We start from the raw sequence: 25,648 nt of genomic DNA, 5'->3' as shown, positions 1-25,648 counted from the left end.
TGGGGGGGGGGGGTTGGAGCCTATTAGTTGTAATCAGGGCTCATAGATTGATATCAGATAAGTTTTTTGATGAGTTCATCAATTGTGTTTTAAGGACAATGTGGCTGATCTCTACTTGAATATTTTTTAAGTGACAATTGTCTTTTTCTTTTTGTAGTTGCTACCATGGTGCGGAAGAGGAGAACTGATGTTCCTGGTGGTGCTGAGAGCTCTGAGTCCCATGAAACTGGAGGGGGACGAGGTGGTGTCCAACGCCCACCACAACAGCAACAAGGTGGAGGAAGAGGCTCGGGACCTCAGCGTGGAGGATATGGTGGCCGTGGTGGTGGAGGAGCTCCTCGTGGTGGAATGGCCCCTCAACAGTCCTATGGTGGATCCCCCGAGTACTATCAACAGGGCAGGGGAACTCAGCAGTATCAACGAGGGGGAGGACAACCCCAGCGCCGTGGTGGTATAGGGGGCCGTGGGGCACCTTCTGGTGGCTCTTCTAGGCCACCAGTTCCCGAGCTGCACCAAGCAACTGAGACTCCACATCAGCCCGTACCATATGGAAGACCAGCAGAAACATACTCAGAGGCTGGCTCCTCATCTCAGCCACCTGAACCAATGACACAACAAGTTACTCAGCAGTTCCAGCAACTTGCTGTGCAACCAGAAGCAGGTGCATCCCAAGCAATTCCACCTGTATCGAGCAAGTCAATGAGGTTTCCACTTCGGCCTGGAAAGGGTAGTAATGGAACTAGATGTATTGTTAAGGCCAATCACTTCTTTGCCGAGTTACCTGACAAAGACTTGCACCAGTATGATGTGAGTGCTCAACCATTGCCCTTTCTTCCAGTTATGAATCTTCTTGTATTATCTATGAGGGTCTTATCCTGATATTGTTTTCATCCTTTCTAATGGCTTTCAGGTTTCAATTACACCAGAGGTAGCTTCCCGAGGTGTCAACCGCGCTGTAATGGAGCAGCTGGTAAAGCTTTACAGAGAGTCCCATCTTGGGAAGAGGCTTCCAGCCTATGATGGAAGAAAAAGTCTGTACACCGCAGGGCCCCTCCCTTTTGTTCAAAAAGATTTTAAAATCACACTTCTTGATGATGATGATGGACCCGGTGGTGCTAGGTATGCTCCTATGGTTTTGAGAAGTCAAGAAACATTTTTAGCAGTATTTAATGTATGCCTTTTCTAATTTGTGTTGGCAGGCGAGAAAGGGAGTTTAAAGTTGTGATCAAGCTGGCTGCTCGTGCTGATCTTCATCATTTAGGGATGTTCTTACAAGGGAGGCAGGCGGATGCACCCCAGGAGGCCCTACAGGTTCTTGATATTGTTCTGCGTGAGTTGCCAACTAGTAGGTATGGTTATTGTCTGGCTTTAATTTCTGTTTGTCAAAAGCATTGATTACTTCTAAATTGTTGACTTATGTATTTATCTTTTCCCTTTAATTCATTGTTAACTGCAGGTATTGTCCCGTGGGCCGTTCATTCTATTCCCCTGATTTAGGACGAAGACAACCACTAGGTGAAGGTTTAGAGAGCTGGCGTGGTTTCTACCAAAGTATTCGTCCTACGCAGATGGGATTATCCCTGAATATTGGTCAGCGCATTTTTCATGACTATTACATTTTGATTTCATTTCTTCATTTTGTCGAACTTGCAACTGATTATCAGTCAAGTACAGCACTTTTACCACAATGTGTGCCTGTATGGGTACATGTTTCTCATTATTGTGTCCTTCTACAGATATGTCTTCCACAGCATTCATTGAGCCACTGCCGGTCATTGAATTTGTGAGCCAGCTTCTGAATCGGGATATCTCTTCTAGACCATTGTCTGATGCTGATCGGGTTAAGGTTGGTTTTGCATATGACTATCGTATTCATGATAGTCTCAGAGTCTACCAGAGCTTTTTACTGTTCCCAACAATTGATTGGGACAGTAAAATAGAACCCATTTAATATATATATAAAAAATTCTTCTCCTGCAGTTCCCTTTAGATATCATTTCATCCAAATAAGGATTTATTTCTAACAGCATCTACAATGATACATTCACATATTAGGGCCATTTCCTTTTTTTCTTTTTGGCAGGTTGCTTGGTTAATTTTGTTTTTAACCCTATTGAACTGCAGATAAAGAAGGCCCTGAGAGGTGTAAAGGTGGAGGTCACTCATCGTGGGAATATGAGGAGGAAGTACCGCATATCTGGTTTGACATCTCAAGCAACAAGAGAGTTGACGTATGTATTTCACTTAAGTCTGTAATTATGATGAAACAATTTTCTCTATGTCATGTCTTGTCCATAATATTTTGCAGTTGGATCAACTTTTAACTTTTTCAAAAAAAATATATTTTACAGTTGGATCAATTAGTGCAGTTAGTGGTGTGCCATCTGATCTTCAATGTTCTGTTGTCTGTGTGTGGGATTAACTCATCGTTCTAATCATTGTGTTTTATTTGTTTGGGTAGTTTCCCTGTTGATGAAAGAGGTACCATGAAAGCTGTTGTGGAATACTTTCGAGAAACGTATGGTTTTGTTATTCAGCATACTCAGTTGCCTTGTCTTCAAGTTGGAAATACACAAAGGCCAAATTATTTACCTATGGAGGTGGGTGTGTTTTATCTTTCAAATAACTAGTTATTTTCCAAGTATCTTGTGTATTTTATGTGCTTACATATCTCGAGTCCAGGTCTGCAAGATTGTGGAGGGGCAGAGGTACTCCAAGCGCTTGAATGAGAGGCAGATAACAGCACTTCTGAAAGTGACCTGCCAGCGTCCTCAAGAGAGAGAGAATGATATTCTTCAGGTTGGATATTGCTTCCAAACTGTTATGAATACTCCTTTTCCAAAATGGCTAGTGCTTTCTGATTTATATCTATGTTTGTTACTGGCTTTCTGTGGACCTTGAAGCAATTAACTTTCTTTCTTACGCCTTCCGCACCCAATTGATGTGATACACTTTTGACTGGGCAAAAACTTTAAGAAAGGATGGGAGACTTTTGCTTGTGAATGAATCTTATGTCTGTATGAGTTTCTCTCCATCTGACCTTTCAAAGATATACTGACCTACGTCATCCTATTTTCTACCATGAAGTGGAATACAATGATAATATGGTAGTAGCTTTCCAGGTTTCCATGTGCTTTCTAATTTTTAAATGTAAAACCCGTGGCGAAGAGAGTTGGGATGGGCGAGTAAGGATTCATATTTGTTTTTATGAGTATTTAGAGGATTCATATTTGTTTTTACGAGTATTTAGAGGTGTAGTTCATGGTGATACAAACAGAGTGTTTGAAATCTCCACAATATTAGTTCTGGTTTTTAGTCAGTTAGTTTACATTGGATTAAACAGGTTTTGTTGACTACTGCCTTTCCACCATTCATCTCTGCTGTTTGTGCATCATAGAATGATTAATGTTTTCGAGGATAAATTTCTGGCCTTTTTGCAATATTATTTGTATTTACCATGATCTGTATTTACCACAATCTTAATCCTTTCTTTTGTTAGACTGTTCGTCACAATGCTTATTCTGATGACCCATATGCGAGGGAATTTGGTATTAAGATTAGCGAGAAGCTTGCTCAAGTTGAGGCTCGCATTTTGCCTGCACCTTGGGTAAGTTATAGCTCTCCTTTTCTTTGTTGTGATCATGTCATTGAGGATGATGGTTTCCCTTATCCTTCTGGATTTAGATGCTCTTGCTTCAATTTTGCTTTGTGGAGTGAATTAAGTTTATTTTACGATTGTTAAATTATGTTTATTGTTTCTGCAGCTTAAATACCATGATACAGGTCGAGAAAAAGACTGTCTGCCACAAGTGGGCCAATGGAATATGATGAATAAGGTAACTGATATTAGCATGATTGAGATCCATGTTGCCAGTTTGACTCTCATTTCCATGCAGTTAAATGCCTTCTATTGGTGTGTGCTCTCACAATATTAGTCTTGCTTTGCCTCTGATTACTATTTTAAGGCCCCAAATGAAGTATCAGTTTAGTTGTTCATGCCTTATTTTACCTGTCTTTACTACATATGGCTTATGATAGAATAACTGACCTCAAGGAACTTTAAAGTGTGCTTTGTTTTGTCCTTTCCTTTTTAATCTTGTAGATATCCTGCAGCAATTTCATCATATATTGATGGTCAAAAATTAGTTTGGTTACTCTTTGTTACCCGTTCCAGACACTATGTATGTTATGCTGTACCCTTAGAGATGCAGAGCTAAATTCGAGTTTTCTGATCCCACGGTTTGATCAACGTCAGTAAGATCCATCTACTTAGCTGCACCTTAGGATGATATTGCCATAAAAGTTAATAGCTGGGTTTGAACAAGGAAAGAGTTCTGGTGATAACTAGGCACTCAAAGACAATGAAAGGGGGTAGTATCAACGAAACAGTTGAGCATAAGAGTTCTTGATGGATACTTCCTGTTTATAGTTTTCTTTTTCTATGAAGTACATTTTTTTGCTCTGTTCTGTGTCGATTTTCAGTCAATATTGGAGATTAAATTAGTTTTATATCTCAAATAAGCTGCCTTTCTGTTGAATTTCAGTCAGTGTTGGATGCGCTTTGGTTAATTACTCTACTTTATTGTTGTTGACAGAAAATGGTAAATGGAGGAACAGTGAACAACTGGATCTGTATAAATTTTTCTCGCAATGTGCAAGACAGTGTTGCCAGGGGATTCTGTTCTGAGCTTGCACAGATGTGCATGATATCGGGCATGGTAATTAGAATTTAATGTTTTTCGATTTTTATTACTGTTACTTTTTTTGGTGGTCCCGCGACGTAAAATTTTGAGACACTATTATATCTTTGTAGATCTTCAACCCGAATCCTGTTTTACCACCAGTGAGTGCTCGCCCTGATCAAGTTGAGAGGGTCCTGAAAACTAGATTTCATGATGCTATGACGAAGTTGCAGCCGAATGGGAGGGAGCTCGATCTGTTGATCGTCATATTGCCCGACAATAATGGCTCCCTTTATGGTACAGGCCAAGAATGGTGAAATTCATTTAGTATTTCTTTGCAAGCTCCTGGAATATGCTGCAACTGAAGTATTTTATTTCTTTTTCTAGGTGATCTAAAACGAATTTGTGAAACTGATCTTGGCATTGTCTCGCAATGCTGCTTGACAAAACATGTGTTTAAGATGAGCAAGCAGTATTTAGCCAATGTGTCCCTTAAGATTAATGTGAAAGTTGGAGGTAGAAACACCGTGCTTGTTGATGCGATCTCTAGGCGAATTCCCCTAGTCAGCGACCGCCCAACTATTATTTTTGGTGCAGATGTCACCCATCCCCACCCTGGGGAGGATTCTAGCCCGTCCATTGCTGCGGTAGGTTGTTGTGTACTTCATTCTTTTGGTTTCTTTGATCCTCTTGGTAATCTATTTCTCCAAAGCAAATATAGTGCTCAATTTTCATATCTTTTAGGTGGTTGCTTCTCAAGATTGGCCTGAGATTACCAAGTATGCTGGTCTGGTTTCTGCTCAAGCTCATAGGCAGGAGCTTATACAAGATCTGTACAAGACTTGGCAAGATCCAACTAGAGGAACTGTGACTGGTGGCATGATAAAGTATTGTCCTTTTCCCTTTCCTTTTTTGAAAGAACATGCCCTAATGTTCGAGTTTTTATTGTACTGGACTTAATTTTGCTTCTGATTGATGCTCTTTTATCTATCACTCAGGGAATTGCTGATTTCCTTCCGTCGAGCGACTGGACAGAAGCCTCAGAGAATAATATTCTACCGGTATTTATGATTAACCCTTCTATGCCTGCAATTTGCAATTTTTGTTTTCCTCTTGGGCTGAAATTGATCGCGTCTTTTCTCCCCTCAGAGATGGAGTTAGTGAGGGACAGTTTTATCAAGTGCTTCTTTTTGAACTTGATGCAATCCGCAAGGTATTTTCTTTTTTGCTATATCTTAGTCTGCCTGTTCATTATGAACTCAGAATTTCTTTCTATTTTCTGGACGATGAGGATGGCTAGAAACAAGCGTGCCCTTTTACTTGTTAGAAGTTCTCAACTGACTTAAATCCGATTCAGGCTTGTGCATCTTTAGAACCCAACTATCAGCCCCCAGTTACGTTTGTGGTGGTGCAAAAGCGTCACCACACAAGGTTGTTTGCCAACAACCACCGTGATCGAAATGCTGTCGATCGGAGTGGGAACATTTTGCCTGGTGAGTGTTAATCTCAGTATCTCTTGATGATTCTATAATAGCTGCAAATGATCCTAAAACCTTCTTGAACTGTAATTGTGAAGGTACTGTGGTTGATTCAAAGATCTGCCACCCTACTGAGTTTGATTTCTATCTCTGTAGCCATGCTGGCATACAGGTAATAAGATAGATATTCTATAAAATTTGATCGTCATGTTTAAAGGACTCGGTTGTAAGTTTCCAATTTTGTGGTATTGCAGGGTACTAGCCGGCCAGCACATTATCATGTCTTGTGGGACGAGAACAATTTTTCTGCTGATGGGCTGCAGTCTTTGACTAACAACCTTTGCTATACGTAAGTTGAATGGGAGCTTCCATAGTTCTTTAAATCTCCAGTATTCTGATGGACTTTTATTTTTTTTCCAGATATGCTAGGTGTACTCGTTCTGTCTCCATTGGTATGTTCACTGCCTTGTTAGTAGTTTTTCTTCTGTATCTATTTTTGATGCCCAATCTAACTCCCTCTCCCCCAATTCTTTCTTGGAATTTCCTTTCTATGTAACCTGTTCATCATAGCATGTTAGTGAACTTGAGTTCATTGATGTCGTTTGCAGTTCCTCCAGCATATTATGCACATTTGGCAGCTTTCCGTGCTCGTTTTTACATGGAACCAGAGACATCTGATGGTGGATCTGTCACAAGCGGAGCTGCTCCGTACAGAGGTGGTGTAGGAGCTGTTGGAAGGAGCACAAGGGCACCAGGTGCTGGTGCTGCTGTAAGGCCCCTTCCTGCTCTCAAGGAGAATGTCAAAAGGGTGATGTTCTATTGTTAGGAGTCCTCTCTAACCAGGCTATATGATATGGACATGCTGGGAGTAATTTCTTTTCAAATTGTATTTGTCATTATCACACCTTAGCTTTCGCCTTGATGTTCATGAAACTTCAGTTGTCAGTTAAACAGTAGTTTATTCGCAAGTGATGTTTGTGAAATTGTGGCATTGAACAATTGTTATGGAAGAGCATGGCTAGTTATTTAAGTGCCGTATTATTTTCTTTTTTGGTATTTCTCTACATAACATAAAAAAAAAGGTCTTGACAATCTTGTGATTGTGTACATGTTAATTGAAGACAGCAAGTTTCATAGTAAGCCCATGATAATACGACTCACTCATCTGTAGCAAGTGCTCCTATAGCTGCACGGAGTAGGGGAGTGCAAGTAGATAATGATTTGCCTAGACAATGTGAATTAGTCCCGGCATTATTACTCCCTAGTTTTACCAATACATTTTATTCAATACTATTCTTTTTATTATATTAGCAATAGGTTCAGTTAAATTCAGGTGCACAAAGGAAGACATCAAGCTTTTTAACCCTGTCCCAGAACTTGGGAACTTTCTTTCCAACTTCTCTCTGCTGTTCACCCTTTTTGACATTGCCAACAACAGCCTCTTCAGGCACTTTAAAGCAACCCTTCAACCCCATCTTGGACCTGCTCCTTTTCTCTTCTTCATGTTTCAGTAGCTGCTCATAATACTCATTGTTCCTTCTCTCCAATCCATATATCTGACCTTGAAGATCCTCAACTTTTCGACTAAGCATGCAAACTCTGTGATTCTCCCTTCTGTTTAGCATGCACCTTGCAAGCTCAGCTACCTTCCTCTGCATGAACAAAGACTCTGACGACAATCCCTTATTCTCCTCCATCAATGAACCCACTTTGTATCCCAATCTCGCGTTCTCATTTAACAAGATCAACCTCTCCGATTCCAACAACTCCAATAAGCTTTCCTGCAACTCTATCTTCCTTGATGACTCGTTGCGATGCTTGTCCACTTGACTAAGCTCGTGCAGTATGATTTCACAGTCGACACTTCTGATCACCAAGTCTGCAATGATCATGTCTGGTTCAAATTTGGCTTGTGTGGATGGAAATGGAGGCTGATATGATAATGAACTCTCAGCATCAGAATCAATAATCTCTGATCCGTTCTTCTCTTCCTTATCAAATTGATCATCATTATCATGATCATAATGGAAGGAATTTTGACGATGATGGTTCTTGGCAAGTGTTTGGCAATAGCGGTCTGCCAAAGAGAGATAGTTGCCATACAATTCTTCAAGTAAGGCCAGAAGCTGTGGCCGTTTCTGGTAGTAAGCATCAGCGCGTTCTGTAAAACTGTCAGCACCACCTTTATTGGGAATGTTCACGACCAACTTTTTCATCTTCGTATCCAAATCTGAAGAAAAAAACACAATCCAAATACAATCAAATATATGTATGATGTTGACTTGACAAGTGAAGCATTTGAAAATTTGAAGTTAAAAAATGGACCCCTTGGCTCTTGCCTGGACCATGAGCTACAGTGACAGATGTTGACATAGGTGACAATGAAATTAATAGTTTGAATTCAAAGAAAGAAAGATAACTACCTATTTATTAAGTTTTATCATTTCCCATAACATTTACAACAACAACATATCCATTGTAATTCCGTAAGTGAGATCATAGGGAAGTTAGAGCGTACACATATCTTACTCCTTTATTTTCAAATATATATTGATCTCTATCCATACTTGTTCCCCGCACATATACACATAGGATTAACAATAGTTCAAATTTCTCTTTTACCTTAATCAAATGATTTACAGTAAGGAGATATTTAAAGATTGTTTTAAACCATAAGTTTTAAATTTTTTTTTATTTTTTCCTTAAATAACATATCAAGTCAAACAGTGCCACATAAAATGGGACGAACGGGGTGATACTAATTACTAAACTCTATCCATACCCTCACACACACACATGTTGACTTTGAAACATTGGATAGACCAAATCTATGAGCAATCTGCCAACCAGGCAGAAGGATTAAAGGTACTGTTAATTCTGCTGAGGAAACAGACATTATTTTCTTTCTGCAACACAACAGAATGGTGTGATACATCCCTTTTAGAGGGAGGTCCTACTATTCAAATTTCAAAAAAAGAAGCATTTTTTGTCTACTCTTTAAACCTCAGACAGAAACAGCAAAAGTAGCAAAAGGACATAACCTTTTTGAAATAAGCAAAGGTTTATCATATATGAGAAGAAAATGACACTTCATATCACATGACACCTTCTCTTCATACACTTCCAAATGAAAGATAAATACAGAATAATTGACCCCATACCCCCAATAAACACCCCCACCCCTCTCTTTGTCATCGCTAGAATTTTGAGTTTATGCGTTATGAATTTTAGAAAATGCAGCTTAAGTGGATTTTAAAGCACAAATACACATGTAAAAGAAAATTACAACATGTAATTACCGGCAATAGTGCAGAGAAGCCAAGAGGGTCTACTGAAGCTTCTCTTCCTTGAATTCTTTGAAGCATTACCATTTTTCTCTGTTTTCAGTTTTGCTTCCATTTCAGCAGGCAAAACAGGGCCTACACATCAAAAACATTTTACTATGCCTTCTTTCATCAATTAATAAAGTAAGTAAATAATGCAAAGATATACTATAGTTATTTATCCATAATTAATGAGACCCAAGTAGGGGTAGACGAGGGAGTAGGGGCAGAGCTACCTTGTATGAAGGGGTTTCCTTCGGCGGAAATTATATTATTTATATATAGTTAAAATAAGTTTATATGTATATATACAGTAGATGTCAAACTCCCTTCGACTATCTATTTCTACAGATTTGAATCCCCTTATTGAAAATTCTGGCTTTGCCTCTACGAGGGATTGCTTAGATAGTAAACATCCTCCAACCCCAATCGTAAGATTGTGGATTCGAGTCACCAGATAACTAAAATGGGTGTAAAAGTATATAGGAACATCTTCTTTTTTTTCCTTTAAAGAGGACATGATCACAAGCATGGAAGAACCTAAAGGTACAAAAGCAGTTCATCCAAACTCCTATCGTCGATTTTCTTATATAAACAAGATAGATTTTTCTTAATACATAGTATATAATAGATGATAACATTTTTGGTGAAAGTTCTGCATTTATGGCTGTCACTAATCATGACTGCATGAATATGTAATGATTGAGAAACAATGATAAAGTTGGAAACACAGCAGCAACAGATAATTAAAACGGGAAGAAAAAGAATTCGCAAAATATTGAAAAACAGAATCTTAGTACCTCTAGTTGGTTTACTATCTAAACTTTCATCTTTGTTAGTGAGAGTTCGATTCCCCGCCCTATAATTCCCTCCCTGATACTACATCCCCTACCCACTATGCAATGTTTAAGAAAAATGGTTGAAGAAGAAAACAGAGGAAGCATACCGTACTTCAAATTGTTGATCACAGTGTTGTGCCCAAGCAGCTGCCCCTTTAGCAAAACAGATTGGAGTATATTATAAGAGTAGCAGCAATTTGTTGTCTTTAGCCTCACTGCCCCTTTAAATATGCCAACTTGTTTTTTTTTTTTTTTTGGGGGGGCACTGATATAAAACACTTTTTTTGGTTATAAATAGTTACCCCAAATAAATGCTGAAATTTACCCCTAGATATTTAGAGAAACAACAATTTTTAATGTACACTCTCAACTTTTTTTCCCAATTTAAATTCATTTTTAGTAATTTTTAAGTACTCTTATTAAATCTTTCATTCAACTGAAAATTGTCTAAAAGCCTGCAATGATTTGAAAATTAATTTTGAAAGCCTAGTATTTATAAAACAATACTTCTTTCGTCCCTAATTATTTGTCCATTTTAACAAATCAAGAAATGACAAATTTTTTTTTACCTATTATACCCTCAATTAAATGACTAATTATTTTGAAAAATGTAAAATTTTTTATCAACTTCATAATTAATAGGAATAAAATGGTAAACTCACTATGTTATTAATTATTTTCTTAATAGGTGTGTCAATTCAAAAGTGGACAAGTAAAAAGGGACGGAGGGGTAACTTTCACAAATCTTTTAAATTTTAATTTCCAACATTCTTTTAATGCTGACTTGAATATTTTGCCAAAAGCCACCCATTTTTCTCGACAATGGGTAATTGGGGTACTATCTAAGATGTCTGTAAGGACGTACGGAATAGCAGGCAGACCTAGCTGGAGAAGTTCGAATTGACAATTCAATTATTTGTTTTTCGATATCTAATTTACCCTTTCAAGGGGTAATCTTTTATGTCATCCTGATGGAGTTCGAATTCAAGACTTCTTTTTTAGAGCGAAAGAATCATATTTATCCTAACGTCGGAGATATTACGAAAGATCATTTCCTCTAAGTGTGTCCCAAAAACGATTATATGATTGTTTGGAGAGACAAGAAATTTCACTCGAAGATTTACTGATCCATTTGTAACAATAACGTTGAGAATGAATCACATGTAAATTTAGCCATGCACCATGGCTTGGCAATACCTCCACCCTAAAAAAGCATATTAGACATGAAAAATCCATATAATACTTGATTTCTCAAGTTAACACAATTCTTTACCTGCGATATAATTGTTACTACCAACATAGAGAGAAATGGTCATAAGGCTACTCTTCTTCACTGTATAAAGAGATCTGAGCATACCATGCTGAATATACATATATTAAAACATAAATGGAAGTTCAAACTCAATGATGTGCATCTAACATCCTGCTTCTTGTCCACAAAGACGACGTTTCAATAGTTGATTTTTGCCAGAAAATTGAACTTCTTCTCAAGATCCAGCTAACAGGAAATCATTTCCCCCTGAATAGAGAGAAAACAAATGAAAATATATCAGCATTACACTGCCAAAGGGGAGAGATTTCATAAATGGCAGTTATGATCTATTTGTTAGGAGTGATTAACTATGTTTTCAGGTGCATCAGGAAAAGGGGTAAAGCAATGAGTAAAAAACATACGTGTTCATCATCAATGTGATATTATCTCCTTTCAGAAGAATCCGCCCTGCATAGGAAACAAAGACATCTTAGAGACAAAAGTAGTAGAGAATATGATTTTTCATTGTAATTCTGAGGGAGAAACGGGCTAGGCCTTAGGTTGAAAGTTATTTACTACACACCTAACTGCTTTCTGCTATTCTTCTTCACATTGACTTCCTCGGCATCATCTAGAACCAAATTCATGTACTCATCAAAACCCTACACACAAAAAAAAAACAAATTATCCATATGCAATCTTGACAACAATATAGGTAACGTAATTTGAAGGCCAACAAATACTCGAAACTAAATGTAAAAATCACGCATGGAAACAGATGATTTCTCAATAATCCCCGCAATGTAGATTTGACTTGGGAATCAATGATAAAAAAATTAACCCTAGGTTTTAGGCAAAAGCCCCAGAACACACTTTCTCAATAATTTGACCCACACTTCTTAAAATGACTACAATTGAAAATGTTATAGCTCTTTTAATACAAGGCTATACAATGTGGATATTTCATTATAACATTTCTTTAGAGAATTCCTCCTTTCAAACTCTGAGCAGTCCAGTTTATCCCAAATTCAAGTATATGCAAGCATTGACACAACAAACTAAAATAAATGTGTTCATTAAGTCTAGACTTTACATATAATTACAACATTTATTTGGTCTGGTCCAACTACATAGGCCTGTGTGCTTAGCAATAGGAACTAACAGTGAGCTATAATCTAAAACCTATACCTATATGTCAAGTATGACTTACGAGCTTGCTACATGAAATGGAAGTTTTCATGACAACAATGAAGCTAGATGCTAGGTACTATTTCTATTGCAATTTAAAAAAAAAAAAAAACGAAAAGAAAGGCTACATGACTTGTAAAATATAATTAGTATTTAGTTGATAGTTAAAGGGATATGGCTTAAACTGCTTTTCTCCTTGCCGAGCTTTCCAACAGCCAGATTATTTAGTCAAGTTTCTCTTTTTCTTTTACTACCTCATTCCTTTGTTGGGAATTTATCCTTAATACATCCAAATTATGCACTTTATTATTATCTCAAAACCATTTTAAAGATAAATCTGATAGCCAAAAATTCTATCCTGGGCTGCTCATTTATCAGCTCATTCAAAATCAGATATACTAAACTCTATGGATCTTTACTCAATATAAGAAATAAATAAAGCAATTCCCTACATACCCAAACAAAAATGGGAGGCGTTGCCTCTAAATTCTATGCTGAATTTACTCTGGGAAATAACTTAAATAACTGCACGCGCTAAGGGAATATTAATCAGCAACTAAGAGAATGAACCAGAAAGTAAGTCTCACAAACATTGGTAGGAGGAAATTCATTATAAGCAAAAAATATTCTTCTTTGAACTGGAGAACAAGTTATAAAACATACAATAATACGTCCTTCAATCCTCTGATCCTTCTGCTCAAATAGCCATATCTGAATGCGCGCTTTCTGCAAAAAAAAATCACATAAATTATAACTCAAACAGTAATTGGAAATTAAGCCTTTGTTTAGTCGTTCAACTGAAAAAAAAAAACTTAAACAAAGACGTATGATAGTAAACTTACACTCTGAAGAAATCTGAAGATCAGATTCTGTAAAAAAACACAAAAAAATCCCAAATTTAGCGCAAAAACGTGTTCAAAAATAAAATTGCTCATACGAAGAAATGGGAAAGAAGGAAGATACTTACAATGGGCTGGGTCATAATCCTCTGTACTTTGGTGCTAGCCATGGCTGCTGATGCTGTTTCTCCGACGAGTTACTCTTCTGCAAGCAAAACCCTAGTTTGACTCAAAAGTCTCAAGCCTTGCTATTTGTGAATTGAAATGTCGTATTACATTACCCGGAGATGAATTCGGGTTTGGGCTTGCGTTGTCGTTAAGTTTAAATTTTGATACTATTTGCGTAAGTAGAACCTTATAAGACTGCTATTTAAAGTATAGCCAAATACTTAAAAAATAGTGCAAATCTACCGTACTGTTACTTATTAGTTTTTACATGATGTTAGAATATACAAAAGAAAGTTTTGAAGCCAAAATTTAAAATGATATTTGATCACGCATTTCTCTTTTAAAAAAGTTAAAAATTTGTAATATATTTTTTATATATATTTTTTATCTTAAAATGCAATATATATTTTTTCTCATTATATTTATTTTTACTCGTTCATTATTTTAAAAAATAGTTATTTATTTTTCACTTTTAACGTATGCAAAATATTTTTTTAAAAATCATGTTTTACCCTTAGTATCAATTAAGGATTATTTTGTTTGGGGTACCCTCTATAAAATTATTTTTTTGTTGCATCTGAGAATTTTGATGTTGTCTTTCCAAACTGCTAACATATATAAAATTGTAAAGAGTTTTAAATGTGATAAACATTTTCTTACGCGTAATTGTTTCCAATGGTATAGTATCATCTTCAACTTCGTCATCAATATTGTTTTTTCCGATCATATCCATAATTCTATCTAAGCTTTGGATCTCTGAACATGTATCACTTTCACGCGGATAATTCAACAGGTTAGTAATATCTATTTTATTGTGGTAACTGAGATTATAATCATGGCCTCAAGTTCAAGAATGACGTTTTCACAAGTGGATTCATTCAAAATCACTGAGATTGCATCTCTCGAACGAATTTTTGCAGTGTCGAAAATAATTTATTTTTGTTTCCTGCTGAACATTTGTTGTCCAAGTAGGGATTGTAAAATTGATAACATCCAAAATATTAATCTTTGTTGGATCGGTTTGTCCTACTCCATAATCTTCTAATATCCTACGATAAAATCTTTTACGATAATACATTTTAAAAGCTCTTATTATTCCAATATCACAAGGTTGAATTTTGGATATCATGTTGAGTGACAAGAAAAACAATTCAACATTTTGTAGTCCTTCAATATTTTATTATGGGTTGAACGATTATCTACGATAAGCAAAACTCGTCTTCCATGCATTTTGTGGTCAAATCAACGAATATATTCATACAAAACTACACTTGTCATCTACGATATTTTGTTTGCACGATAGTAACAATTCAAGCTGTTCATGTTGACATTTTTAAAGGAATGTGGCTTCGCATATTTTCCAATAATTCATAAAAGAGTTTTTTTTTATATTCATCTTCATTGCAACAAATAACAATTGTGAGCTTTTCTTTGTCGTATTTTCAACCTTCAAGTTGTTTCGTAGCAAGAGAATAATGATCAACTTGTAACTTGTAAAATAAATTAGTTTCATCCATGTTAAAAATATATTCCCGTAGTAAATTAATCTAATTTTTTTTTATGGATTCCAATTTCGTTTTCATGTCTTGTATATCAATTGAACCGTTCTCTCAAAAACGACGAAATGACTTGATACTTTCATGTCTTAGCTTGAATTTTTCAAGCCTATCCAGAGATAATTTGTGCTCAAAATCTTGTTGAGGATATGAAAGTCTCATTGCATCTATTGTCTTCTCCAAAATTAACTCTCGTGTTATATTCACACAGTCTTGATATTGGAGAAACCACTCATAAACAACCTTCTCCATGTCTAGATATTTTTTGGCTTGTGTCGCTTGATATCCTCCTTTTCTAAGTCAGCCAAAAGATATTTAACTGATCGTTCGAGTGTGTTTAATATTGTGCCACGTCTATAAATTTTTTTTGAGTGTATGTGAAATGATCTCTTTTGTACTCAATTGTTGATTTTGTGACTTCTTTTGAATGAGAAGCCATTTTTGGATACTTGTGTATTTTTTTTCTCACCTTCATACAATAAATGTTTTTAATAAAAATACAATGAATAATAATTTATTATTAAGGAACAATGAACATTATATATAATATTACAATGAATGATTGAATTCTTGAATTTCTTTACATTGAAACATTTAACAAAAAAATATATATTACAATGAATCATACACATATATTATACTTTATGTATAATAAATTTAATATTTATGTGAAATCAATAAATATGACATATAAATTAGTAAGATATAATAATTTTGATATAATTAAAATTAATATTCATTAAATCTCGATCTATTTTTAAATTAATAAATATTAATTTATTAATTAAGTAATATCGCTAAAAACAAAATTTCATGTTCCTATTTATATTAATTTATGTAGATTTTAGTGGAAGTTTTTGCTGAGGAAAACAAAAAACACGTCTCGTTAAAAAAAAAAAAGTTGGGCAAAAACGTAAAGTCACACTGTATCCACCCAACCGGGTTTCCGGGTCTCAATTTTCACCCTCCGAATCCAAGACGCAAAATCCTTCTCTCTGGCAGTGGCTTGTGTTTGATCGGCCATTGTTGAACGCTCTCTACGATCAATTAGGTATTTTGATTCTTCTTTGTCAATAATTTACCTGAATTGGCTACGTTACAGCAGCAAATTTGCATAAAAAGAAGCAGTTTTTGATGAATTAAAGTGGTTTAATCACCTTCTCCAAACAGCTGGAGCTTTGGGCGAACCGCAAGTTTACTGTTTCTGAAGCCATTGTTCAATTGTTAGTTTCATAATAACCATTGAATTTCATATAGACCTCAGGTAAATATTCCTGACTGTTTTTTTCTAAAAATTGAAAAAAGTTTTAAACATTTTTTTTTATGTTCACCATGAAATCATGTGAAAGTGTAAAATTAGAGTTGGTTTCTATGTCAACAGGCTGTTGTGGAGGAGCCTTTTAGAGGAAGAGGCAAATATTTGTCATTTTTATGATACAGTTGAGTTGTTAATTCAAATGTTTGTCAGTATTCTCTCGGTATAAACTATTTCAAATATTGTGCTGAAGATGTCTTTGAGCTCAACTGCATTATCTACTGAAGTTAAGGAGTCCAATGAGGAGAATTTGTTCATGGTACGCGGCAACCTATCCAACAATGGAAGTCCTCGAGAACAAGAGGCTGATGAAGAAAAGAGTGAACACCTTCATGGTGATTGTGACAGGGGTGACAATGAGAATGCGTATGATGAAGATGAGGAAGAGGATATGGATTTTAATCCTTTGTTAAAAGAAACTGCCTCTCTAGATGCTTCTTCAAGCTTGAGCTCAGAAATCGAAGGTCTGGATGCTGATGCCGTTGACAGTGGGCAGAACATTGATGAATCGTTGAGAGTTTGTTGCGAAGAAAGATTGCCAGATTTTTCACAGGATTGTCTCATTGGTGACAAAGAACTTGGTGAGGAGATTGTGATGCGAAATAGAGCTTCTTCTGCGGCTTGTCCAGAAGACTTGAGGAAAATTTCGCCTTCTGAACCTAAGGAGAGAGATTCCACTCTAGATACCGAACCTGAAAGTGGAATTTCAAATAGCAAGAAGACTGGGTTGAATGGAGGGGGTGATCACATTGAGGATCTTTCAGTTGGAGGGTGTAATAATATAGCAAATTCAGGTAGATCCATCATAGATATGGATAATGAGGATGCTATATGTAAGCGTACTAGAGCACGCTACTCACTTGCTAGCTTTACACTTGATGAACTTGAGACATTTCTTCAGGAGACTGATGACGAGGATGATCTTCAGAATGTCAACGATGAAGAAGAGTACAGGAAGTTTCTTGCAGCTGTTTTACATGGTGGAGATGGAAATTCTGGAAATATACAAGATAATGAAAATGTTGATGATGAAGATGAAGACAATGATGCAGATTTTGAGCTTGAAATTGAGGAGGCATTGGAGAGTGACCTTGATGAACATCTGAAGGATGATATTGAAGAGTACGAGGCTGTTGGTCGAAGACCTAAGACTAGGCAAACCAGGCGCCAAAGATCTTCTCTTGAGAACAAGAATAAGATTTTAGGATTGTCAGATAGGCCACTACGCCCTTTGTTACCATATCTTCCCAGTTCTCCTTATTCCGTACATGGTGCGAAAGGCATGATGCCTCCATCCAGTCTGCTGCCTGCAAATGATGGCTTTGTGAATGGATTTACACCCCATCAGATAGGACAATTACATTGTTTGATACATGAGCATGTTCAACTTCTTATTCAGGTTTTTGCTGTTTGTGTTCTTGAGCCGGCCAAACGGCACATTGCTTCTAATGTTGGGGAATTGATTTCTCAAATGCTTCGTAAACGTGATGAAGTATTAGCAAATAGGAGTGTTCCCTATCCCAGTTTTTGCTTCTTCTCCCCGTATGTTTGTCCTTCGGTATCTGATGAACCTTTGCATATTTCACCTTTCCAAATTACCAACAAAATATCTTCAGCACATGATTTGCAGCGAGATTGCTCATCTGGACTTAACCTGGTGCAGCCTTTTGAAAGAATTTCTCCTTCAAGAGGAAGGCATGAAGCTATTACAAATAATCAGGTGGGATGCCCTTTAGGCTCCTGGGTACCTCATATAAATGGTCCAATACTATCTGTTCTTGATGTGGCTCCGATCAAATTAGTCAAAGACTTCATGGATGACGTTTCTCATGGTATATTATGTTAGAACACTAAATTTCATTTGATTTTCTTATTCTTTTCAGTTTATGATACTTTCTTTAATTTATCACTGGTGATATTTATTGACAGCTGTGCAAGATTACCAATGTCGACAAGTAGGAGGTTTGAAAGACAGCTGCTCGGAGAAGAAACCCTTGTTTCCTGTGCAAAATATTCATTTTACTGCCGAACCTGATGGTCGGGCTTCCTTATATTCAAACTCTGTACCTCCTTCTTCATCAATTTCTCGAAAATCAAAGAAGACTCTGGCTGCTGTATTAGTAGAAAAAGCTAAACAACAGGCTGTTGCTTCTGTTCCAAATGAGATTGCTAAGTTAGCTCAGCGCTTCTATCCTTTGTTCAATCCTGCTCTGTATCCTCACAAGCCACCCCCTGCAATGGTAGCAAACCGGGTGCTTTTTACTGATGCAGAGGATGAGTGAGTTTATGTCCTTTTATTTTTGTGCAACAGCAGTATTCTTATGAAATGAGTTGTTTTACTGACTAGGCCGTGATTGTAAAATTGTTTCAACTTTGGTGCCTTCTTGCTTTTGCTAGTTCGTATTGCTCTCCTCCACATTCGTCAGTCTCTGACGGTGATAGGTGGTGAATTAAACTCTCTGCTATAGGAAGAAAAGAGAAAGTAGTGATTTTAGTTTGGGTTCGGAGTTTGCAAAGTTAGATTGTTGGAATTCATATCTCACGAAAAGTTAATGCATTCTGAAAATGCTCCCAAATAAATGATCTCTTTTACAACTTATTTCTCAGCATGATAATGAGAAAGTAGTAAATTATTTACGGTTCATGGTTGCATAGTTGGAATGTTGGGTTTCATATCTTATGGAGAAAAAGCATTATTAAGTTTCTCACAAATGAATGATCTTTGCAACTTATTTCTCAGCATGACACAATATTAGGTGTTGTCGTAAAGAGGAAAATAATTCTGTTACATCTATTAAGTATGAAAACAACTGGGTGAAGCTAATTACCTATATCTGTAAGAGCCTTGTAGTTGTTCTGAAATAAAGATTTTACTAGTCTTTTAATTGTGCCTTTGTTAAGTATAGTGTATTATTCGTCTTCCACTAAGGCAGTTTCATCGATTCCCTACAAGGTTCTTAAATTTGTATATTATGGATGATCCCCATTTTACCCACATGTTGATGTTTTGCTTTTACCTTATTAATTAGTACAGTAATATAACCTTGGCATCTGGTGCAGACTATTAGCATTGGGTTTGATGGAGTATAATACAGATTGGAAAGCAATTCAGCAGCGGTATCTTCCTTGCAAATCTAAGCATCAGGTGATTCTTATGTGCACTTTTGATGGCAACAACTCTGCTGTCAGTTATTTATCCTCTTGATTTCATTGTAGTTTTAGTGTTAGCCTTGTGCTTAACATGGTGAAATACTTGACCTTTTTTGCAGATTTTTGTCCGACAGAAGAATCGCTCATCATCTAAAGCACCTGATAATCCAATAAAGGTTTATTACTAGTGTCAGTATTGTACATAGAACATTAAGAAACAATCAAAGTGATAACATTACGGCTCCATTTTAACTGCCAAAAAAGTTCCTGCAAAAGCTCTTCCCCAATCTATTCATTCATCTGTTGGGACTTGGGACATGCTGGAGATGTTGAAGCCAGTTTGAAATTGATGATCTCTCTTCCACTCCTTCAACTTTTCCAAGAATGTCTTTAACTCTACAATGATTTCCCGATTCATCAAATCAAGTTGAAACTTGCAATAACAATGCATCCATTAATCATAATCTTTTCTTGCGGTTACTCAGTAGTTTCAAAATATGTTGCTAGGATGCATTTTTTGATTGATTATTCTCGATGTTATTCAGATCTTTTGATTGATTATCATGGTCATTGAGCATGGTAAATGATGTTGTAATGACTATTGTAGGCTGTTCGGAGGATGAAAAACTCTCCCTTGACAGCAGAAGAGGTTGCACGTATTGAAGAGGTAAATATACATGACAACATACATTTACACTGTATCATCGTTTCTATTGTCGCTGCCTCACTGTTTACATGGTCATGGTCACGCAGGGCCTGAAGGTGTTCAAGCTTGATTGGATGTCCGTGTGGAAGTTTATTGTTCCTTATAGAGATCCTTCCTTGTTACCCCGGCAATGGCGCACAGCTATTGGAACACAGAAATCATACATATCTGATGCTAGTAAGAAGGCAAAACGTCGGTTGTATGAATCAGAGAGAAAAAAACTAAAATCTGGTGCTTCAGAAACTTGGCATATTTCTTCCAGAAAGAAGGTAAGATTGCGTCTTCCATTCAAGCTGCTGTTTTGCATCCACTGTCAAGACGTATCTGACTCACCAGTATGTTGGAAAGGTGTACTTTGTCAAGACGTATCTGACTCACCAGTATGTTCTGTTACAGTCTGGTGAATAGTTTAAAGATTAGGCATTTAAATAGACGAGCCGTTAGTTCTTCTAAGCCAACAGTTACTAACTTACTTTTTAAAGAAGTTATCATTGATTAGAATCAACAGAACCCTTTTGAAGCTATACTAAATGTCAGTTTCCTTCTTTTTAATTCCAAATATTATTGTGAGATATAGCTAGTTTTAGAGAACCCTTAGTTTAGCTTAAAGGACCAATTTTGGAATGAGATGGGTTAGAATATATTGGAATAAGTGTAGAGGATTCATATAAGCTGAGCCCAGCAAATTTGTGCTTGACGTGTAACTGATTGTTGATTGATTTATAAACACACTTGAGCAATCTGTCCCATCTAAGTGGGACCTATTGTCTATCAGTATTATAGTTAAGGTCTGTTTGTGATCTTTTGTACTTGCAGAGTATTTTAGCTAAGCTGAGAATGCCTGTACCATGCATGGCTACAGATATAAATGTTTATGCGTTGGTGCCAAAGAGTTGTCCATCATGTAGTAGAATTTTTTTTCTTCTTGTTTTTGGTAAATTATTTTGCAACTAGAGGTTTTCCCAGTGTTTCGTGCTTTGGCTGGATAGTAGTTCATGAGGCATGTCTACCTCAGGACAGTTTAAGCAAAAGAGGCTTTACCAAGTGTTACCTGTGTTAAGAGGAGACTAAAATGTAAATCCTTTGTTTTTATATTATGATGTGGCTGATGAGTTCTGATGCATTTTTAGCATGTTTTGGGGTCCGTCGATTGATGCCAAAATCACTAGTTTGTGATTGAGGCAGACCGCAGAGTTAATTGTGTGATTATTTTGTTTTTGAAATTGAGTTAATTGAATGATTGATGAGTGGATTCTATTGGTACCTACACTTTTGAGAATTTTCTATAACTTCAATGCTCTGTAATTTCCAATGCATCAACTGGATGCAGTTATATATAAACATGTGTTTGCTCATGAAAAAAAATGCAGGATGATGTTGCTGACAGCGCCATCGAAGGAAATTGTGGTGCAGATAATTGTACAGACAGAAATGAGGAAGCTTATGTTCATGAGGCCTTTTTGGCAGATTGGAGGCCTTCTGTATCCAGCATCCAGGTGAATCATTCTATGTCAAACCTGGCAGAGAAAATTCCTCCACTCCAGCTATTGGGTGTGGAGAGTTCTCAAGTTGCTGAAAAGATGAATAACGGTGGTTCTAGAAATTGGCAATCCCATATCTCTAATGAGTTCCCTGTTTCTCTGAGGTACTCATTGCATCACTGTACTCCTTTTTTTTTCGCTTCGTAGTTCATGTATTTTTTTGAGGTTGCAGACATTCTGCATTTCCATTGTGCTAACTCACTATACTTATCATCTGACTTGAAGGTCGTCAGAAACTGAGTCTTTTTCGCGGGGAAACGGAACCCGTAAATTTAACAATGGGCAGTTAGTTAAATTAGCGCCAGGTCTGCCTCCTGTTAATCTTCCACCATCTGTTCGAGTAATGTCTCAGTCGGCTTTCAAAAGCTATCATGTTGGAACATGTCCGAGGGCTTTTGGTGGGGATGCTTCTACCGGTGATGGTGTTAGAGACAATGCAGTCCCAAAAACTGCAAATGCTGCAAAACCATGTACTAATTATTTTGTGAAAGATGGACCATTAAGCAGTAGTGCCGGGAGGAACAATATAAGTAATCAGAATCTACAGGAAACCAGATTGTCTAAGGATAATAAGAATGTTACAGAAGAAAAGGATGAGTCAGGTCTAAGGATGCATCCTTTGCTCTTCCGGGCCCCTGAAGATGGTCCTTTTCCACATTATCAGTCTAACTCTAGTTTTAGTACATCCAGTTCGTTCAATTTCTTTTCAGGTTGTCAGCCTAATCTTAGCCTCTTTCATCATCCACACCAATCAGCCCATACTGTTAACTTTCTTGACAAGTCTTCTAATCCTGTGGATAAAACTTCAATGTCATCTGGTTTTGACTTCCATCCGCTTCTGCAAAGAATTGATGATGCAAATTGTGACTTGGAAGTTGCATCTACTGTTACACGACCCTCTTGTACATCAGAAACATCAAGAGGATGGTGCACTCAAGTTCAGAATGCTGTTGATAGTAGTTCAAATGTTGCATGTGGTATACCCTCTAGCCCTATGGGAAAAAGCAATGAGGTTGACTTGGAGATGCACTTGAGTTTCACGTCCAGTAAACAGAAAGCCATTGGAAGCAGAGGGGTGGCTGACCATTTCATGGAAAGGTCACCAACTAGTGCTTCTAGAGATCAAAATCCTCTAAACAATGGAACTCCAAATAGAACCACCCAGCATAGTGATTCAGGTGCCACTGCAAGGATTTTGTCCAGCGATGAAGAAACTGGAAATGGCGTTGATGATTTGGAAGACCAGTCTCTTATAGAAATTGTGATGGAGCAGGAAGAGCTAAGTGACTCAGAGGAAGAAATAGGAGAAAGTGTAGAGTTTGAGTGTGAGGAGATGGAGGACTCAGAAGGAGAGGAAATATTTGAATCTGAGGAGATAACCAATGATGAAAATGAGGTACCTCTTGAAAATAACTCTGCTAAAAATTTCTAGGACTTCTATTAAGGCAGTCCAGTTATTGCTTCCCAAATTAGTTATTCTGTCAATCATGTTTTCTTTGTACTAAAGAATGTCAGGAACTTCCCGGTGTTTAGTGGTTAGGTGCCAATCTTTCTTATTACTCCACAAGCTTGATAATTTTGTTTTTCATCTGTGCGCAAGTAATAATGTTATGTATGTTGTTAGTACTTTAGGAAACATTGTGCACCCAGAAACTACTGCATCAACACTAAGTTACAATCATAAGCTTCATTCTCTATCTTCTCATCAAAAAGAAAAGAAGACCAGCATAAACCTCAGAATTTGCAGTCTTACGGAGACTTGTACCAACTTTTCTGCTAACTTTTATTTTGCTCAATAACTTTGTTTTGGCCAGGAGATGGATAAAGTTGCATTGGAAGACTCTTATGATCAACATGTACCTTATACACATGGTAATTCAAAAGGAAATTCTTGTAGCATTACTGAAATCCATGCTACTAGGTTTGACAAAGCAACGGATGACCAGCCCAGTTCTCTATACTTGAATTCGAATCCACCTAGGACTGTTTCTCCCCAAGTCAAGTCAAAGTCTAGACATTCCAGTAATTCTGCTGGCAAACCCCAAGATCCTACTTGTTCCAAGAGGTCTAGAAAGAAAACAAAGCAGGACAGAGATCACCCTACAATACCGAAGTGTGCTTCTGACATGCCTGAACAGTCGAACCAATCTTCTGTTGCCTCTTCACACAGGAATTCCAGGAAACGTGCACGTGGAACAGATTCAAGGAAAACAGACACAAGCTTGATTGCTGATACGAATGAGGAAAGTCCAAACAGTACTAAGAAAGATGAAGTAGGTTGATTTTACTTTAATGATGGGAAACAAAACTTGGCTGATTTAGCTTTTGTAGCCTCATATGACATATTAGGGCTGGGAGGGTAGTTTGCCCCATTTTTGAAAGTTCTCTTGCTGTTCTGGTAAAGTTCAAGCTCTGCAAGTGCAGCTGTAATATTCTATTCTAGAAAAAGGAAAATGAAATGTATTATGTATATAACATTAATTGTTAACTTATTGTTGAATTCAACAAATGAAGTTGAATGAAATTCCTCAAAACAAAATCAAAAATATGTTTTCTGATGGGGACAGCTTAATACCACTGAATAAAGTTGACACCAGATTGAGTAAATACCAAGAACACAATGATACAGTGACATAGCATGTTTAACACAGGTTGAGATTCAGTGATATTCCATATTTATAATACATTACAAACAACTAACTGTATTTCATTCTAAATATAGTGATAAATGATATAATATTTAATTCTTTATTTAGTCATACATTGGACAAACAAAAAGCTTAGACAGTGATACACACAAAAATTAAAGTTAGATTCATTAATAAAGTATGTTATGTTAACTTGGACAAACAGAAAGCTAGAAACAATGATACACAACCATACTTGAGATACAGTGATGCACTCTATACTTGTAGATACATATACTTTAATCTAATGATATAACATTTCATTCTTTATTTAGATTCATTGATACTATACTTACAAATGTAGATTTTGACTGATTTTTAACCTTCATGTTGCCATTAGAGTTTGAAAATATGGATGTTCTACTGGATTTTGTTATTTTAAAAGATTTTTGCGTGATTTTCTCTTGAATCACAATGTATCGTGTGTTATTTATTCTATAAAGAGTTATTATATTTAGTAATTATTAGAAGTATGGTTATGTTAATGTATAGTAATTATGCATCAAACTGCCACTATTTGAGAAAACTCCTTAATTCTCATTAACTCTTTTAGCTTGTCAAGGGTTTAGTGAGTAAAATTTTAAACTTACGATATTCAGGTTGAAATTTGACAGAAGACATTAATATCTTTATATTTGATATAGAATTATTACCTAATAAAAGAAATTGTTATTTGATTTCTCTCTTTTCATGGTGCTAATCAATGGTACAAATTGATACATTTACTTTGTACAATGGATAGTATTTCCTAGTTACTAGTATTTNAAAAATGAATTTAAAAAATAAGATTTAAAAACGATCACAAAATAAGGGCATTCATGTGAGCCGTTTGTATAACGGTAAGGGCATANATAAAATTTAAAAACGATCACAAAATAAGGGCATTCATGTGAGCCGTTTGTATAACGGTAAGGGCATATAGGA

At 36.5% G+C, this 25,648-nt stretch overlaps 4 protein-coding genes across 5 annotated transcripts in view; 2 read left to right on the top strand and 2 right to left on the bottom strand.

Annotated features, from left to right (window-relative positions):
- The window catches only part of LOC107023083 (protein argonaute 1-like), a 9,282-nt gene extending 2,092 nt beyond the window's left edge, over positions 1–7,190 (top strand). Inside the window, exons 2-22 of the mRNA XM_015223630.2 lie at positions 158–807; positions 911–1,119; positions 1,200–1,349; positions 1,457–1,590; positions 1,737–1,846; positions 2,125–2,231; positions 2,462–2,600; positions 2,683–2,799; positions 3,500–3,607; positions 3,765–3,836; positions 4,596–4,718; positions 4,814–4,979; positions 5,070–5,329; positions 5,427–5,569; positions 5,681–5,743; positions 5,832–5,895; positions 6,040–6,175; positions 6,259–6,332; positions 6,415–6,509; positions 6,581–6,612; positions 6,769–7,190. Of these exons, the coding sequence (XP_015079116.1) occupies positions 166–807; positions 911–1,119; positions 1,200–1,349; positions 1,457–1,590; positions 1,737–1,846; positions 2,125–2,231; positions 2,462–2,600; positions 2,683–2,799; positions 3,500–3,607; positions 3,765–3,836; positions 4,596–4,718; positions 4,814–4,979; positions 5,070–5,329; positions 5,427–5,569; positions 5,681–5,743; positions 5,832–5,895; positions 6,040–6,175; positions 6,259–6,332; positions 6,415–6,509; positions 6,581–6,612; positions 6,769–6,986 (3,162 nt within the window). The 5' untranslated portion in view covers positions 158–165 and the 3' untranslated portion in view covers positions 6,987–7,190. The remainder of the gene's footprint in view (positions 1–157; positions 808–910; positions 1,120–1,199; positions 1,350–1,456; positions 1,591–1,736; positions 1,847–2,124; positions 2,232–2,461; positions 2,601–2,682; positions 2,800–3,499; positions 3,608–3,764; positions 3,837–4,595; positions 4,719–4,813; positions 4,980–5,069; positions 5,330–5,426; positions 5,570–5,680; positions 5,744–5,831; positions 5,896–6,039; positions 6,176–6,258; positions 6,333–6,414; positions 6,510–6,580; positions 6,613–6,768) is intronic.
- Positions 7,191–7,425: 235 nt separating this feature from the next.
- LOC107023085 (kinase-interacting family protein-like) lies at positions 7,426–10,587 on the bottom strand. Of its 2 annotated transcripts, none has more exons than XM_015223632.2 (3): positions 10,435–10,587; positions 9,460–9,579; positions 7,426–8,390 (listed from the first exon to the last, which is right to left on the bottom strand). In XM_015223632.2, exons 2-3 carry the CDS (start codon positions 9,557–9,559, stop codon positions 7,480–7,482), a joined length of 1,011 nt encoding a protein of 336 aa, XP_015079118.1. In that variant the 5' UTR covers positions 9,560–9,579; positions 10,435–10,587; the 3' UTR covers positions 7,426–7,479. The 2 variants fall into 2 exon arrangements, with proteins under 2 accessions (XP_015079118.1, XP_015079117.1); XM_015223631.2 differs by having other exon boundaries at positions 10,430–10,579.
- Positions 10,588–11,486: 899 nt separating this feature from the next.
- LOC107021497 (small nuclear ribonucleoprotein E-like) lies at positions 11,487–13,958 on the bottom strand. Its single transcript, XM_015222174.1, has 6 exons — positions 13,730–13,958; positions 13,605–13,631; positions 13,426–13,488; positions 12,158–12,236; positions 11,997–12,042; positions 11,487–11,841 (listed from the first exon to the last, which is right to left on the bottom strand). Exons 1-6 carry the CDS (start codon positions 13,769–13,771, stop codon positions 11,832–11,834), a joined length of 267 nt encoding a protein of 88 aa, XP_015077660.1. The 5' UTR covers positions 13,772–13,958; the 3' UTR covers positions 11,487–11,831.
- A 2,277-nt stretch (positions 13,959–16,235) lies between these two features.
- Positions 16,236–24,583, top strand: LOC107023908. The gene is made up of 11 exons (XM_015224752.2): positions 16,236–16,376; positions 16,496–16,589; positions 16,707–18,472; positions 18,570–18,918; positions 19,701–19,785; positions 19,910–19,966; positions 20,398–20,457; positions 20,544–20,765; positions 21,867–22,141; positions 22,263–23,433; positions 23,852–24,583. The coding sequence occupies exons 3-11, from the start codon at positions 16,834–16,836 to the stop codon at positions 24,317–24,319; spliced, it is 4,326 nt and encodes a 1,441-aa protein (XP_015080238.1). The 5' UTR covers positions 16,236–16,376; positions 16,496–16,589; positions 16,707–16,833; the 3' UTR covers positions 24,320–24,583.
- The last annotated feature ends 1,065 nt before the right edge of the window (positions 24,584–25,648 follow it).

This window comes from Solanum pennellii, chromosome 6 (assembly GCF_001406875.1).
Source record: "Solanum pennellii chromosome 6, SPENNV200".
Classification (NCBI taxonomy): domain Eukaryota; kingdom Viridiplantae; phylum Streptophyta; class Magnoliopsida; order Solanales; family Solanaceae; genus Solanum; species Solanum pennellii.
This window is presented reverse-complemented; position numbering and strand designations above follow the sequence as displayed.